This window comes from Amblyraja radiata, chromosome 10, assembly GCF_010909765.2.
Source record: "Amblyraja radiata isolate CabotCenter1 chromosome 10, sAmbRad1.1.pri, whole genome shotgun sequence".
Lineage (NCBI taxonomy): Eukaryota > Metazoa > Chordata > Chondrichthyes > Rajiformes > Rajidae > Amblyraja > Amblyraja radiata.
Genome location: NC_045965.1, coordinates 64,952,823 through 64,970,157, shown reverse-complemented (window position 1 = coordinate 64,970,157; position 17,335 = coordinate 64,952,823). Strand labels below are relative to the sequence as shown.

Genomic DNA, 17,335 nt, shown 5'->3' with positions numbered 1-17,335 from the left:
CCTCGATTCACCGACTCTGGGCAGGACAAGAGAGCGCTGGAGTAACTCATCCGTTCAGTCAGCTTCTGTGGATGGAACGGGCAGACGATGTTTCGGGGCCTGTAACCCTGTGAAGAAGGGCCCCCACCCGAAACGCTGCCCGTCTACCCCTCCACGGATGCTGCCTGACCCGCTGAGTTCCTCCAGCACTTGGCCAACAAGTGGCCCAAGGGTCAGGGAGCAGAGGTCACGAAAGGGTCAGGGATCAGGGGTCAAGAAAGGGTCAGGGATCAGAGGTCAAGAAAGGGTCAGGGATCAGAGGTCAAGAAAGCCAGCTGGATAGGAATGAGGATTTGGACAGTCACCCATACTAATCAAGGATTTATCCATCTCTGCCTTAATAATATCCACTGACCTGGCCTCCACAGCCTCTGTGGCAGTGAATTCCACAGATTCACCACTCTGACTAATGAAATTCCTCCTCATCTCCTTGCAGGAAAAATGTTCCCGATGTTTTTTTTGGGGGGAGGGGGGGGGGGGGGGGGGTGTCCAGAACCAGGGGTCACACAGTTTAAGAATAAGGGGTCGGCCATTTAGGACTGAGATGAGGAAAAACTTTTTCACCCAGAGAGTTGTGAATCTGTGGAATTCTCTGCCACAGAGGGCAGTGGAGGCCGATTCACTGGATGTTTTCAAGAGAGAATCAGATACAGCTCTTTGGGCTAACGGAATCATGGGATAATGGGAAAAAGCAGGAACAGGGTATTTTGGATGATCAGCCGTGATCATATTGAATGGCGGTGCTGGCTCGAAGGGCAGAATGGCCTACTCCTGCACCCCTCTCACAGAGAGTGGTGAGTCTGTGGAATTATCTGCCTCAGAGGGCGGTGGAGGCCGGTTCTCTGGATGCTTTCAAGCGAGAGCTAGATAGGGCTCTTAAAAATAGCGGAGTCAGGGGATACGGGGAGAAGGCAGGAACGGGGTACTGATTGGGGATGATCAGCCATGATCACATTGAATGGCGGTGCTGGCTCGATGGCTGCACTACTCCTGCACCTATTGTCTATTGTCTATTTTCGATGTTTCGGTGTTTTCCTTCCTAAAGGTACGTCCTTTAATTCTGACACTCTATTTCTGACTTTGACTAACCAACCTCAAACTGTGTTTAACAACTATTTTCCTTATTTTTAACCAACTGAAGTAAGGTAACTAAACATCACATTTATATTTAGGCCCGAGATAACTTATCACCTGATAATTATTTCACTTCGAGCTTGCCAACAATGCCTTTTGTTCTCACTAATAGCTCAGCAAACAAACTGCTTTGATATTCTGTACCTGTTATCAACATCCAGCTGAAGACAGACACTAAATGCTGGAATATCTCAGGGGGGACAGGCAGCGTCTCTGGAGAGAAGGAATGGTTGGCGTTTCGGCTTGTAGGCCCTTCTTCAGACTGAAACATCTCGACCAGAAACGTCGCTCATTCCTCCTCTCCAGAGATGCTGCCAGTCGCAGCTGAGTTACTCAAGCGTTTTGTGTCTATCTTCGGTGTAAACCAGCATCTGCAGTTCCTTCCCACACAATCAACCTCCCACCCATTCCATTGTGTAGGAAGGAATTGCAGATAGGACCCAAAATACTGGAGTAACACAGCGGGGACAGGTAGCATCTCTGGAGAGAAGGAATGGGTGACGTTTCGGGTCTGAAGAAGTAGTCTCGGCCTGAAACGTCGCCCAACCCTTCTCTCCAGAGATGCTGCCTGTCCCGCTGAGTTACTCCAGCATTTTGTGTCCATCTAAGGGTAGAAGGGATGTCTTTGGTGTCCACCGATGGGTATCTTTGTGCCTATTCTAATAGACCCTCAAGGACTTTGTGCCTATTCTAATAGACCCTCAAGGATGAGAGGATTTCTTATTGAAACATATAAGATTATTAAGGGTTTGGACACGCTAGAGGCAGGAAACATGTTCCCGATGTTGGGGGAGTCCAGAACTAGGGGCCACAGTTTAAGAATAAGAGGTAAGCCATTTAGAACGGAGACGAGGAAACATATTTTCTCGCAGAGAGTGGTGAGTCTGTGGAATTCTCTGCGTCAGAGGGCGGTGGAGGCCGGTTCTCTGGATACTTTCAAGAGAGAGCTAGATAGGGCTCTTAAAGATAGTGGAGTCAGGGGATACGGGGAGAAGGCAGGAACGGGGTACTGATTGGGGATGATCAGCCATGATCACATTGAATGGCGGTGCTGGCTCGAAGGGCCGAATGGCCTACTCCTGCACCTGTTGTCTATTGCCAACACCAAAACAGAACAGGGTATGATTGGGTAGCTTTGCGTGAACATTCAATTATCTAACTTGGTGTAACTTCAACTAACCCCCCCCCCCCCCACCTCTTTCCCTCTTCACCCCTCCCCCCCCCCCCAGTTCCACAGTTCACTACAACATATCCCTCTTGTGATTACACCTTCTCGAGCCAACAACGAACCTCCCTGCCCAAGGTCAACATCCTGATCTTTTCTCACCTACAGTTCTCCCCCCCCCCCCCCCCCCCCCCCTGAAGAACGGTCTTGGCCCGAAACGTCACCCTTCCTTTATCTCCAGAGACGTTCATAACTTCTGGGAGCAGAATGAGTCCATTCGGCCCATCAAGTCATGGCTGATCTATGTCTCTCGATCTCCAAACCCCATTCTCCTGCCTTCTCCCCACACACACCCTAACACCTTTACTAATCAGATGCTGCCTGACCCGCTGAGTCACTCCAGCACTTTGTGCCTACCTCACATATGGCTCAAGTCATGCGTGCATAACTGCTTTAATATGAACCCTCAAAGTCGTTGCACGATACTGCCATTCCCTGCCGCTAAATAAGATCCCATCTGGACTTATAGTAACCTCAATTCTGCATCCATTTGCAGTGGTTGAGTCTCGGAACAGAGGGCACAGCCTTAGAATAAAAGGACGCACTTTTAGAAAGGAGGTGAGGAGGAATTTGCCACAGAAGGCTGTAGAGACCAGGTGAGTGGATATATTTAAGGCCGAGATCGGTAGATTCGTGGTTAGTGCGGGTGTCAGGGGTTACGGGTAGAAGGCAGGAGAATGGGGTTTGGAGGGACAGTTGATCAGCCATGATTGAATGGCGGAGTAGACTTGATGGCCTAATTCTGCTCCTATTCCTTATGACCTTATGATCTTCAGTGCTGTGGGAAGTGTGATGGGGGAGAAGGGTCTACTGTTGGTAGGGGCTGTGGTGATGCCATAGCCAAGGACCACCACAGCGTGTAGACCTCTCTCTCAATAACCGGGCGGCAGGGAGGCACAGCGCGGCTTTGACCCTGTACCTCGGCTGCTGTCCGTGCCTGGGATTTGTTCGCCCTCCCCGTGACCCTGCGTGGGCATCCCCCGGGAGCTCCGGTTTCCTCCCACACTCCAAACACGTGTGGGAGGAAACATGAATAGGGCAGGTTTGGAGGGATGTGGACCAAGCGCGCGCGGGCAAGTTCGACTAGTGTAGCTGAGACATTGCTGGCCGGTGTGGGCAAGTTGGGCCGAAGGGCCTGTTTCCATGCTGTTTCATTCTGTGACGGGTGTGGAAGGTTGCAACCTTCACGTGGTCCGCCCTGTTTCGACTAATGCAATCAACTCGACGCGCAAAAACGGAAGATCAAATAGCACAAGTTGTCCTACAACTTTAGGCTGTGCATGCCACACGCAAGAAGAACTCTAAGACATACAGGTTTTTTTTTCATTTTAAAGGCAGGCAGATAGATTCTTGATTAGTACGGGTGTCAGGGGTTACGGGGAGAAGGCAGGAGAATGGGGTTAGGAGGGAGAGATAGATCAGCCATGATTGAATGGAGGAGTAGACTTGATGGGTCGAATGGCCTAATTCTGCTCCCATCACATAAACATTATAATAAACTTATAAATTGGCCCCTCTGTAAATTGTGTAGGGAGCGGATGACAAAGTGGAATAACAGTACTAGTGTGAATGGGTAATCAATGGTCGGCATGGGCTCGTAGGGCTGAAGGGCCTGTTTCCCTGCTGTCCCTCTAAACACTAAAACTAGGCAGGGAATGGAATAGTTCAGCAGCGAGGGACTCACTCCACTCGCTCACACATGCCTGTACTGAACAGCAACCTATTTAGTCCCAATCCTTTCCTCCATTTCTTCGGATATTTCTCCCTCCTCTAAGGTTAAATCCTTTGTGAAGGCTCGTTATAATCCCTCCATCCAACAGGCTTCAATGTCCAACATCGCACTTGCTTATTCCTGCGGCTTCATTTACTAAGTTCACAAGTTCTTGGAGCAGATTTAGGCCATTCGGCCCATCAAGTCCACCGCCATTCAATCATGGCCGATCTATCTCTCCCCTCTGAAGCCCATTCTCCTGCCTTCTCCCCATAACCCCTGACACCCGTACTAATCTACAACCTGTCAATCTCCACCTTAAAAATATCCATTGACTTGGCCTCCACAGCCTTCTGTGGCAAGGATTTCCACAGATTCACCACCCTCTGGCTAAAGGAAATTTCTCCTCATCTCCTTCCAAGAGGAACATCCTTTAATTCTGAGGCTGTGGCCTCTGGTCCTAGACTCTCCCACTAGTGGTCTATGTTCACATATTCTGTTGTGCTGCAGCAAGCAAGAATTTCATTGTTCAATCTGGGACTAATGACAATAAAACACTTTGACTCTTGACTAGTGGAAATCCTCTCCACATCCACTCTATCCAGGCCTTGTATTCATGGGAGTACAGGTCTTGGGCCAAAATTCACTGTGCAAACCATACGACTACTATTAGAGGTGCTGCAACTCACAACCATGGTTAGTTCTGGCATCTGCCTGCACGTGCGTAGTTGGGAACTTAGACTCTTTACAAGTCTTTACAAGGTTAATTCCCGGGATGGCGGGACTGTCATATGCTGAGAGAATGGAGCAGCTGGGCTTGTACACTCTGGAGTTTAGAAGGATGAGAAGGGATCGCATTGAAACATATAAGATTGTTAAGGGCTTGGACACGCGAGAGGCAGGAAACATGTTCCCGATGTTGGGGGAGTCCAGAACCAGTGGCCACAGTTTAAGAATAAGGGGTAAGCCATTTAGAACGGAGATGAGGAAACACTATTTCACACAGAGAGTTGTGAGTCTGTGGAATTCTCTGCCTCAGGGGGCGGTGGAGGCAGGTTCTCTGGATGCTTTCAAGAGAGAGCTAGATAGAGCTCTTAAAAATAGCAGAGTCAGGGGATATGGGGAGAAGGCAGGAACGGGGTACTGATTGGGGATGATCAGCCATGATCACATTGAAAGGCTCGAAGGGCTGAATGACCTACTCCTGCACCTATTGTCTATTGTCTATTGTCTAGACTCCATGTTCAATCACGGCCACACCACCACGTCTCCCTCAGAACCTCCCTTGCCTCCCTTACCCCTGTCCCCTCATCTCGCGACAGGCCAGAACTGGAGCCTGGGATTTTCCCGAGCTGATAGGGACCCCCCCCCCCCCGGATAAACTCACGGGATCAACAGAAAGCCCCCCAAAATGTTCTTTCAGTGCCCTTTGGCCCAACTTGCCCATACTGGCCAACATGCTCCATCTACACTCGTCCCACCTCCGTTTAGTTTAGAGATACAGCGTGGAAGCAGGCCCTTCGGCCCACCGAGTCCGTGCCGACCAGCGATCCCCGCACGCCTACGCTATCCTGCACACACACACACACACACACAAGGGACAATTTTTTTACATTTACACCAAGCCAATTAACCTACAGTCCAAACCTGTACCTGTTTGTAGTGTGGGAGGAAACCGGAGCACCCGGAGAAAACCCACGCAGGTCACGGGGAGAACGTACAAACTCCGTACAGACAGCACCCGTAGTCAGGATCGAACCCGGATCCCTGGCGCTGTGAGGCAGCGACTCTACCCGCTGCCCCACCGTGCAGGCCCTAAACACCTGGACTTGTTTGGCCCATATCCCTCCAAACCTGTCTAACTGTTTCTTCAACGTTGCGATTATCAGTCCCTGCCACAACTACCTCCACTGGCAGCTCGTTGCATCCCACGCAGAACAGGTTGGATATGAAAATAAGGAAAAGAAAAGGTCTTCTCTTCCCTTAGTATTTAATTTAAGAAGTTGCTGCCATCTTCTGACACGGAGGGACAGAGATGTCAAGGGCGTTGTGGGCCAGCAAAGTTTTTTGTTTCGACAGATTTCTGCGGGGGACGTCAGGACACGCAACAAAATGACATTCGGAGAGACATGAGTGTTTGTGAAAATTCGTTTTCTTACTACCAGGAACTGACCTTGGTTTAGTGTCGAGGTGCTGTTGATTTCACCTGAGATAAAGGAAGATTCTGATTGCTTTCTCACTGTGTCATTCCACATCCTTCTGATCCGACTCTGCAAACAGGTCAGATAGGTGAGGTGAGAACAAAAAAAAACAAAAAACTCTGAGAGAGAGAGAGAGAGAGAGAAAAAATATATATAGGCCGCTGCTGTACGTTGAAGCCTGCCGGGTCGGGACCACCGAGCTCTGGCACGGCTGCTGACCTCACGTCGGCCTCGGTCTCGCTCCCCCCCGCACGCTAGCGCGCTTGAAGGGGATGTCGGCGCTCAATGGCGACTCTGATCTGCCGGCACTCACAACCATCGCCTGATGGTCACCTTCCCATCTACGCTGCATCTTCCTTGACCATCTTCCCCCTCGACCTCTCGTTTTCACCCCTCACCCTTCCATTCCTCTCGTTTCTCTCTCCCCCGAGTCTGAAGAAGGGTCTCGACCCGAAACGTCGCCCATCCCTGCTCTCCAGAGACGCCTCCCGTCCCGCTGAGTCACTCCAGCGTTTTGTGTCTGTCTTCGGTGTAAACCGGCAATGCACAGTTCCTTCCTACACATTCCAATCGCTCCACTCTTATGAACCTCGACTCCTACAGCATCATATCTTAGTCTTAATTATGCTCTTCTGAATCTCCTCTCAGATCTGTGGACCTTTAAACGTACTTTGCTGGACGTACTTTATCTTGCTCTGAACGGTGTTCCCTTTATCATGTGTCTGTACACTGTGGACGGCTCGATTGTAATCATGTATAGTCTTTCCGCTGACTGGATCGCACGCAACAAGAAGCTTTTCACTGTACCTCGAGTTAGACATGAGGATAATAAACTGACCTTGGGGGGTTCACACGATATTAATAGACTAAACTGAACTACGCAGCCTGACCCACTGAGTTACTCCAGCACGTTGTGTGTATCTGGGGCGTTAAGCAGCCGCAGTTCCAGCATTTTGCTCTGCTCCACTGCGAAATCTCCTCCAGGTCTGCCCACTTTGACGAACTTCCCTCCCTCTCTCCGGCGGGAGTTTCGCACAGTCTGGTCAAGAAGGGTCTCGACCCGTAACGTCGCCTATTCCTTTTTCTCCAGAGACGCTGCCTGACCCGTTGAGTTACCCCAGCACTTTGTGTCTATCTTCCCCAGAGATGCTGCCTGACCCGTTGAGTTACCCGTCTTCAGACTGAAGAAAGGTCTGAAGGAGGGTCTCGACCCGAAACGTCGCCTATTTCCTTCGCTCCATAGATGCTGCCTCACCCGCTGAGTTTCTCCAGCATTTTTGTCTACCTTCGATTTTCCAGCATCTGCAGTTCCTTCTTCAACATTGAGTTACTCCAGCACTTTGTGTCTATCTTCTCCAGAGATGCTGCCTGACCTGTTGAGTTACTCTAGCACTCTGTGTCTGTCTTCTCCAGAGATGCTGCCTGACCCGTTGAGTTACTCCAGCACTCTGTGTCTATCTTCTCCAGAGATGCTGCCTGACCCGTTGAGTTACTCCAGCACTCTGTGTCTATCTTCTCCAGAGATGCTGCCTGACCCGTTGAGTTACTCCAGCACTCTGTGTCTGTCTTCTCTTAGACTATACTAAGCCTTGACCCTGAAGAGAGACCAATCTCCGCTGGAGGCCACCTTCTTGGACCACGGGCCAAGGGCCAGCGAGACTTACGTGCGATTCTGTGCTAAAATCCTTCTTGCCTTTAGCGTCATAGAGTCTTACAGCAAAGAAACAGGCCCTTCAGCCCAACTTGCCCACACCGGCCAACATGTCCCATCCACACGAGTCTCACCTGCCTGCATTTGGTCCATATCCCTCCAAACCTGACCTATCCATGTACCTGTCTAAATGTTTCTTAAAGGTTGAAGATAAGCCACTTGAACGCCTTAGACTTGGACTTGACTAGAGACTGAATTTAACGGTTTGTCCATCGTTAACTCAGCTCCCGCTGCCTGGCGACACTTGCACGATATTCCATGGGACTATGCTCTTTTTTCCTTTTTTATTGTTACCTGGTGCAGACAGGTCTCAGTTTCTAGACACATTCAAACCCTTGCCTTTAAAATCGCTCTTCTCCCCTCACCCATCGGGCAAGAGGTACAGAAGTGTGTAAACGCACACCTCCAGAGTCAGGGGCAGTTTCTTCCCAGCTGTTATCAGGCAACTGAACCATCCTACCACAACCAGAGAGCAGCCCTGAACTACTATCTCCCTCACTGGTGACCCTCGGACTATCCTTGATCGAACTTTGCTGGCTTTACCTTGCACTAAATGTCATTCACTTTATCATGTGTCTGTACACTGTGGACGGCTCGATTGTAATCATGTATTGTCTTTCCGCTGACTGGTTAGCGAGCATTAAAAGCTTTTCACTGTACACGTGACAATAAACTAAACTGAACCAAGGCATTGGGGCTTGAGAGACTTAAAGCACATTTGCCCCATCCACTGAAATCATTCTGCATCTTCCAAAACGGAACGGTTGTACAGATTATCCCAGGCAATGTATGTATATTATTTAATAGCTACAGGGGCAATGATCATTCCAAGATTTATTCTAACTTGGCTTGTTCAGTTTATGATTGGTCTATATGTGAAAACAAATAGACTATCGCTAAAATGTTTCCAAGTCTCGAGTGGATGCAGCCCAGACCATCACACAGACCCACCTCCCTTCCATTGACTCCATCTACACCTCACGCTGCCTCTTCTCCCCTCTCCCATCGGGCAAAAGGTACAGAAGTGATCCGCAATTCCGTGTCCCTCACCATCTTCCAGTCCCGCCTCAAGACCCATCTCTTCACCTCTGCCTATCCTTAGCCCCACGTCCCCCTCCCTTTTCATCTGTGCATTAATTGCCTCATATTGTGTTTTGAATTGAATTCTGTCTTTACTTTGTGTACTAGTCATGTCTCTACTATTTATTTCATTCCCCTTACATGTTTTTCCTCTACATGCTCAATTTTTGTAAGGTGTCCTTGAGACTCTTGAAAGGCGCCCATAAATAAAATGTATTATTATTATTATTAAGTGTGAAAACGCACACCTCCAGATTCAGGGACAGTTTCTTCCCAGCTGTTATCAGGCAACTGAACCATCCTACCACAACCAGCGAGCAGTCCTGAACTACTATTGAGATTGCTCCCTCTCTCTCTCTCTCCCTCTCTCTCCTTCTCTCTCCCCCTCTCTCCCTCCCTCCCTGATAAGCAAGAAATTGGCGACGTTTCGGATCAAGACCCAAAACATCACCTATTCCTTCGCTCCATAGACGCTGCCTCACCCGTTGAATTTCTCCGGCATTTTTGTCTACCTTCGATTTTTCCAGCATCAGCAGTTCTTTCTTAGACACTCGTACTATCTTTGATCGGATTTTACCTTGCACTAAACGTTATTCCCTTATCGTGTATCTGTACACTGTGGACGGCTCGATTGTAATCATGCATTGTCTTTCCGCTGACTGGTTAGCGCGCAACAAAAGGCTTTTCACTGAACCTCGGTACACGTGACAATAAACTGAACTGTTAAACTTTCAGTGTTCCAAAAACTAGCTCAAGGACAGTGGAGATGAAAAGATTATGCATGGTCCTCTCTCTCCTCACGATGACAGGCTAGAGCTGTGAATTGAAAAAAGCTCTGTGTGTAGTTAATCAGGGATAAACGGATAATGCAGGATCATGGGATACAATCAACTAATGTACCGACTTTAATCCGAGTCGACTTCACTTAAAGTATTAGTAAAAATGAATCGGTTTGTTCATTTCATTGGAGACTGGGGCGCAGAGCAGAAAAACATGCAATATTCGCTGGGATTATTTTTGGGACTAACACTAGATGCAACGTTACTGTTTAACAAACTCCGAAGTTATGCCCCTGTCCCACTTAGGAAACCTGAACGGAAACCTCTGGAGACTTTGCGCCCCGCCCAAGGTTTCCGTGCGGTTGCCGGAGGTTGCAGGTGGTTGCCGGAGGTTGCAGGTAGTGGAAGCAGGCAGGGAGACTGACAAAAACCTCCGGGAACCGCACGGAAACCTTGGGTGGGGCGCAAAGTCTCCAGAGGTTTCCGTTCAGGTTTCCTAAGTGGGACAGGGGGCATTACTTCACAGCGAGATTATCCAACGAGATCCGACACTGAGCCGCAGAGGGAAGTTCAGTCTGAAGAAGGGCCTCGACGCGAAACGTCACCCGTTCCTTCTCTCCAGAGATGCTGCCTGTCCCGCTGAGTTACTCCAGCTTTTTCGGTTTAAACCAGCATCAGCACCTTGCACCAAACCGCAGAGATCCCTGTCCCACTTAGGAGACCCAAACGGCAACCTCTGGTGACCTTGCCCACCACCCAAAAAAAAAAGAATCAAGATCGAGGTGACCTGCAACCTCCTACCACCTCCTACGCATATGTTGAAAACCTTACTCGACTATAAAGAAATCCGGCTTCGACTAGACCTGCGACTAAAGAATTACTTATTTTTAAAACGGCAACCTATTTTTAGTCGAGGCCGGTTTTAATCATGATGAAAAAATAGCAGCAACCTAGATGAAGCCTCGACCACGTGGAAGCCACTCTCGACCATTAGGGAGAGTGACCGAAACCTCCGGTGACCTCATGGAAACCTTGGGTGGCGGGCAAGGTCACCAGAGGTTGCTGTTTGGGTCTCCTAAGTGGGACAGGGGCTTTATGTCGACTGGTAGAGAGCATATTGGACCGGTTGCATCACGGCCTGGTTCGGCAACTCGGACGTCCAGGAGTGGAGGAGACTGCAAGAAGTGGTGACCAATGCCCAGTCCATCAGGGGTACCAACCTCCCCCCAATCGAAGGGGTCTACAGGAGGCGCTGCCTCGAAAGGGACCATCAACATCATCAGAGACCCACACCACCCTGGCCACGCTCTCGTTTCACCCCTGCCATCGGGAAGAAGGTACGGCAGCCTGACAAACCGTGACCCCTAGCTTCAAGAAGAGCTTCGTCCCAATAGCCATCAGGCTTGGATGAAGGGATTCAAAGTAACATTAGCAAATTTGCAGATGACACAAAGCTGGGTGGCTGTGTGAACTGTGAGGAGGATGCTATGAGAATGCAGGGTGACTTGGACAGGTTGGGGGAGTGGGCAGATGCATGGCAGATGCAGTTTAATGTGGATAAATGTGGGGTTATCCACTTTGGTAGCAAAAACAGGAAGGCAGATTACTATCTAAATGGCGTCAAGTTGGGAAAAGGGGAAGTACAACGGGATCTGGGGATCCTTGTACATCAGTCTATGAAAGTACATAAAGTAAGTCTGAAGAAGGGTTTCGGCCTGAAACGTCACCTATTTCCTTCGCTCCATAGATGCTGCTGCACCCGCTGAGTTTCTCCAGCATTTTTGTGTACCTATGAAAGTAAGCATGCAGGTACAGCAGGCAGTGAAAAAGCGAATGGCATGTTGGCCTTTATAACAAGAGGAATTGAATATAGGAGTAAAGAGGTCCTTCTGCAGTTGTACAGAGCCCTAATGAGACCACACCTGGAGTATTGTGTGCAGTTTTGGTCCCCTAATTTGAGGAAGGACATTCTTGCTATTGAGGGAGTGCAGCGTAGGTTTACAAGGTTAATTCCCGGGATGGCGGGACTGTCATATGCTGAGAGAATGGAGCGGCTGGGCTTGTACATTCTGGAGTTTAGAAGGATGAGAGGGTAATCTAATTGAAACATATAAGATTATTAAGGGTTTGGGCACGCTAGAGGCAGGAAACGTTCCCGATGTTGGGGGAGTCCAGAACCAGGGGCCACAGTTTAAGAATAAGGAGTAAGACATTTAGAACGGAGACGAGGAAACACTTTTTCAGCCAGAGAGTTGTGAGTCTGTGGAATTCTCTGCCTCAGAGGGCGGTGGAGGCCGGTTCTCTGGATGTTTTCAAGAGAGAGATAGATAGGGCTCTTAAAGATAGTGGAGTCAGGGGATATGGGGAGGAACGGGGTACTGATTGGGGGAGGATGATCAGCCATGATCACATTGGATGGCGGTGCTGGCTCGAAGGGCCGAATGGCCTACTCCTGCACCTATTGTCTATTGTCTACCCCTCCGTCCTAACCCCATTCTCCTGCCTTCTCCTTGATATATTTACTGAGGCGTATCTGCGCCACCGGTGATCGAAACCAAACCATTTTGTTTGTGGAAGTCCGAGAAGATCATGTGCCCTTTTTCCAAAATGGACAATAGTTTCTCTCTCTCCGTATCATTTTTTTAAAAGACAGAAAGTGCCGGAGTAACAGAGCGGGTCAGGCAACGTCTCTGGAGAACATGGATGTGGGACGGGATCATCCTTCAGGCTGATCGGGGGTCAGGAGGAAAAGAGAGTGGGGGGTGGGACAAAGCCCTAGCGAGTGATAGGTGGATACAAGGGTAGCAGAGGGGGGGGGGGGGGGTTGACAGGCAGATGGTTGAACAAAGGCCGGTGATGAAAAGAGAGGTCTGAAACAAAGGGATTAAATTGTGAAGCTAGAGGAAAGGATTTCGGTCAAGTGGGGCTCAAGTGAGGGGGGGGGGGGGGAGAAGGGTTGATAGTCACCTGAAATTGGAGTGTTCTTTGTTGGATTGGAAGCTACCCAAGTGGAATATGAGGCGCTCAAGCTCATTGTCTCTTTTATATGTAAACCGTCACGCTCAATGTATCTTTTATATGTAAACCGTCACGCTCATTAGGCAGCGGGCCAGGCAGCATGCTGGTTTACACCGAAGATAGACACAAAGTGCTGGAGTAACTCAGCAGGTCAGGCAGCCTCTCTGGAGAAGAGGAAAAGGTGAAGTTTAGGGTCGAGACCCTTCTTCAGACTCGACCTGAAACGCCAACTGTTGCCTTTTTACTCCAGAGATGCTGCCTGACCCGATGAGTTACAGCAGCATTTTGTGTCTAACTGCAGTTCCTCGTTTCTACAGAAGGGTTTTTGTTGTCCCAGCCAACCTCACATCGCCAACGACTAATACTCGCTTAAAGTAATTCAAAGGCCACCCGCATCCTTTGAGGCACTTTGCTAAAATTCAAAGGTGAATGTCAACCTTACACATGTGAAAGCCGAGGCCATCTCTTTCAACCTGGTCCAAGGGCAAAGACAATGCACAGTTGCAACAATTCTAATGCCTTTGTTCCATTTACAATTCAACGTGTCACGAAGGTTGTTCGCACGCAGTCACAAGAGATCACAAAGAACTTCAGATGCCGGTTAAAATCGAAGGTAGACACAAAGTGCTGGAGTAACTCAGCGGGACAGGCAGCATCTCTGGAGAGAAGGAATGGGTGACGTTTCGGCTCGTCCCTTCTTCAGACTGACGTCAGGGGAGGGGGCGGGACAGGGATAGAATGTAGTCGGAGACAGTAAGACCGGTGGGAGAACTGGGAAGGGGGAGGGGATGGAGAGAGGGGGAAAGCAAGGGGCTATCTGAAGTTAGAGGAGTCAATGTTCATACCGCTGGGGTGTAAGCTACCCAAGCGAAATATGAGGTGCTGTTCCTCCAATTTGCGCTGGGCCTCACTCTGACAATGGAGGAGGCCCAGGACAGAAAGGTCAGATTGGGAATGGGAGGGGGAGTTGAAGTGCTGGGCCACCGGGAGATCAGGTAGGTTCAGGCGGACTGAGCGTAGGTGTTCAGTGAAACGATCGCCGAGCCTGCGCTTGGTCTCGCCGATGTAGAGAAGTTGACACCTGGAACAGCGGATACAGTAGATGAGGTTGGAGGAGGTGTAAGTGAACCTCTGCCTCACCTGGAAAGACTGTTTGGGTCCTTGGACGGAGTCGAGGGGGGAGGTAAAGGGACTGGTGTTGCATCTCCTGCGGTTGCAGGGGAAAGTACCTGGGGAGGGGGTGGTTTGGGTGGGAAGGTGTATATAATCCTCCGACACTTTCGCCACCTCCAACGGGATCCCACCACTGGCCACATCTTCCCATCTCCACCCCTTTCTGCAGAGACCGTTCCCTCCGCAAATCCCTGGTCAACTCGTTCCTTCCCACCACAACGGATCAAAAGCTACGCCCTAAAACCTACATCCTTATGCCATTGGAAAGCATATCTTAAAGAAACTGGGGGTCACATCTTAGGAAGAAGCTTCGAAAGACGTATGGTACTGGATCATCGAAATGATCCAAGCGTGGAATGGGCTGAAAGGAAAAAGTGCTGGAGTAACTCAGCGGTTCGGGCAGCATCTCTGGAGAACGGGCGACCATTTGGGCCCGGGACTCTTCTTCAGGCTCCTACCATCAGCGCCCACGCCGTCTAGAAATGGTGAGGCCTCATCCTCAAGAGGTGGCGAGGAGGTTCACAAGTTATAGGAGTAGAATTAGGCGATTCGGCCCATCGTGTCTACTCACCATTCAGTCATGCCTGATCTCTGCCTCCGAATCCCATTTTCCTGCCTTCTCCCCATAACCCTTGACACCCGTTCTAATCAACAATATGTCTATCTCTGCCTTAAACATATCCACTGACTTGGCCTCCACAGCCCCCTGAGGCAATGAGTTCCACAGATTCACCACCCTCTGACTAAAGAAGTTCCTCCTCACCTCCTTTCTAAAAGAGTGCCCTTTAATTCTGAGGCTATGTCCTAGCCCTCTAGTCCCAGACTCTCCCACTAGTGGAAACATCCTCTCCACATCCACTCTATCCGGGCCTTTCATTATTCGTTAAGTTTCAATGAGGTCCCCCCCTCGACCTTCTAAACTCCAGCGAGCACAGGCCCAGTGCCGTCAAACGCTCATCATAGGTTAACCCACTCATTCCTGGGATCATTCTTGTAAACCTCCTCTGGCCCCTCTCCGGATCCAGCGCATTCGTCTTCAGATTTGGGGCCCAAATTTCGCCTATGAAACGCCACCTATGGATTTAATAGGTTGTTCTGTGCAGACTGTGCTGGCTGGGGTGATTGTGCTTATGTACGGGGATAGCCTCGTGCGAGATGGTTGCAACTTCCCTGTACCTGGTCCACATGACAATAAATAAAACCATCGAACCACTGAATCCAGAGATGATACCTGACCCTTCAGAGATACAGCGCGGAAACAGGCCCTTCGGCCCACCAAGTCCGTGCCGACCAGCGATCACCCCGCACACTAACACTATCCTACACACACTAGGGACAATTTACACTTACACCAAGCCAATTAATCTACAAACCTGCACGTCTTCGGAGTGCGGGAGAAAAACGAAGATCTCGGAGAAAACCCGCGCAGGTCACGGGGAGAACGTGCAAACTCCGTAGAGACAGCGCCTGTAGTCGGGATCGAACCCGGGTCTCCGGCGCTGTGAGGTGGCAACTCTACCGCTGCGCCACCATTTCTATTTTGGTTTCCTCCCACACTCCAAAGACGCGCAGGTTTGTAGGTTGATTGGCTTGGTGTAAAAGTGTAAATTGTCCCTGGTGTGTGTAGGATCGTGTTAACGTGCGGGGGTCGCTGTTTCTGTTTCCTGTGTCTCTAAACCAAATCTTTGAACTAAAAAGACACAACAGGGGGCTGGGGTTAGGGTGGGAGGGGTGAGGGGGGGGGGAGTGAACGGCACAGACATCGGTCAAACTGTTACATAGAGAACTGTTACATCTTCCACTGGGATAATGGGGGAGGACACAATCCAGGCACAGAATTAGCGGGAGGGGGTGGGAGTCGAGCTTCGTTAGAGAAAGCGGTCAGCTTTCACATATTGCAACATGCAGCCCGATGCCCAAGGCTGGCAAGCACGTCAAGATGCTGCGAGAAATACTGCACGGTGGCACAGCGCTAGAGTTGCCGCCTCACAGCGCCAGAGACCCGGGTTCCATCCCGACTACGGGCGCTGTCTGTACGGAGTTTGCACGCTCTCCCCGTGACCTGCGTGGGTTTTCTCCGAGATCTTTGGTTTCCTCCCACACTCCAAAGACGTGCAGGTTTGTAGGTTAATTGGCTTGGTGTAAATGTAAAATTGACACCAGTGTGTGTGTAGGATAGTGTTAGCACGCAGGGAGCGCTGGTCGAGGTGGACTTGGTGGGCCGAAGGGCCTGTTTCCACGCTGTATCTCTACAGTGAAATGAAAGACAAAACACTCCGTTTCCAGGAACCCAGAAGCGGGGGCGATTGTCGACTTGAGCACATGATATCATCCAGTCAACTCCTTATCTATCTGTGTCTATAGCTAGATCCTGGAAGGAACTGCAGACGCTGATTCACAGCGAAGAGAGACACAAAGTGCTGGAGTAACTCAGCGGGGCAGGCAACATCTCGGGAGGGATGGAAGGAATGGGTGACGTTTCGGGGCGGGACCCTTCTTCAGACTGAGAGTCAGGGGAGAGTGAAACACAGAGAGGGCAAGGTGTGAAAACAAGACATCAAAAGAGATGAGATCGAGGAAAATGTAGAAGAGATCATTGTCAGCTGGGAGAAGTTGACAACGAAGTAAACAGAGATAAGAGATAATCAGGAGGACAGTCAGACTGGTGGGAGAACTGGGAAGAGGGAGGGGATGGAGAGAGAGGGAAAGCAAGGGTTACTTGAAGTTAGAGAAGTCAATGTTCATACCGCTGGGGTGTAAGCTGCCCAAGTGAAATATGAGGTGCTGTTCCTCCAATTAGCGCTGGGCCTCACCCTGACAAATCGAGTGAACATATGATGAAAGAATGGGTCGACTGGGCTTGTAGTCACTGGAATTTAGAAGGATGAGTGGGGATCTTATAGAAAAATACATAATTGTGAACGGATTGGACAGGCTAGATGCAGGAAAAATGTTAAGGGAGAAAAAATGTTGGCCAAAGTATGAATGGATGGATCGGCCATGGATCTCATAGAAACACGGGATTGGATTCTTAAGAGATTGGACAGGTTAGATGAGGGGAAAATGGTTCCCATATTTGGGGGAGTCCAGAACCATGGGTCACACAGTTTAATAATAATGGGGTGGCCATTTAGGACGGAGATGAGGAAAAACTTTTCTCACCCAGAGAGTTGTGAATCTGTGGAACTCTCTGCCACAGAAGGCAGTGGAGGCCGATTCACTGGATGTTTTCAAGAGAGAGTTAGATTTAGCTCTGTGGGTTAA

At 49.8% G+C, this 17,335-nt stretch overlaps 1 protein-coding gene across 1 annotated transcript in view; it reads right to left on the bottom strand.

Annotated features, from left to right (window-relative positions):
* The window catches only part of adgrl2 (adhesion G protein-coupled receptor L2), a 172,680-nt gene that overhangs the window by 11,041 nt on the left and 144,304 nt on the right, over positions 1 to 17,335 (bottom strand). The window contains exon 22 of the mRNA XM_033027844.1: positions 6,283 to 6,379. Within this exon, the coding sequence (XP_032883735.1) occupies positions 6,283 to 6,379 (97 nt within the window). The remainder of the gene's footprint in view (positions 1 to 6,282; positions 6,380 to 17,335) is intronic.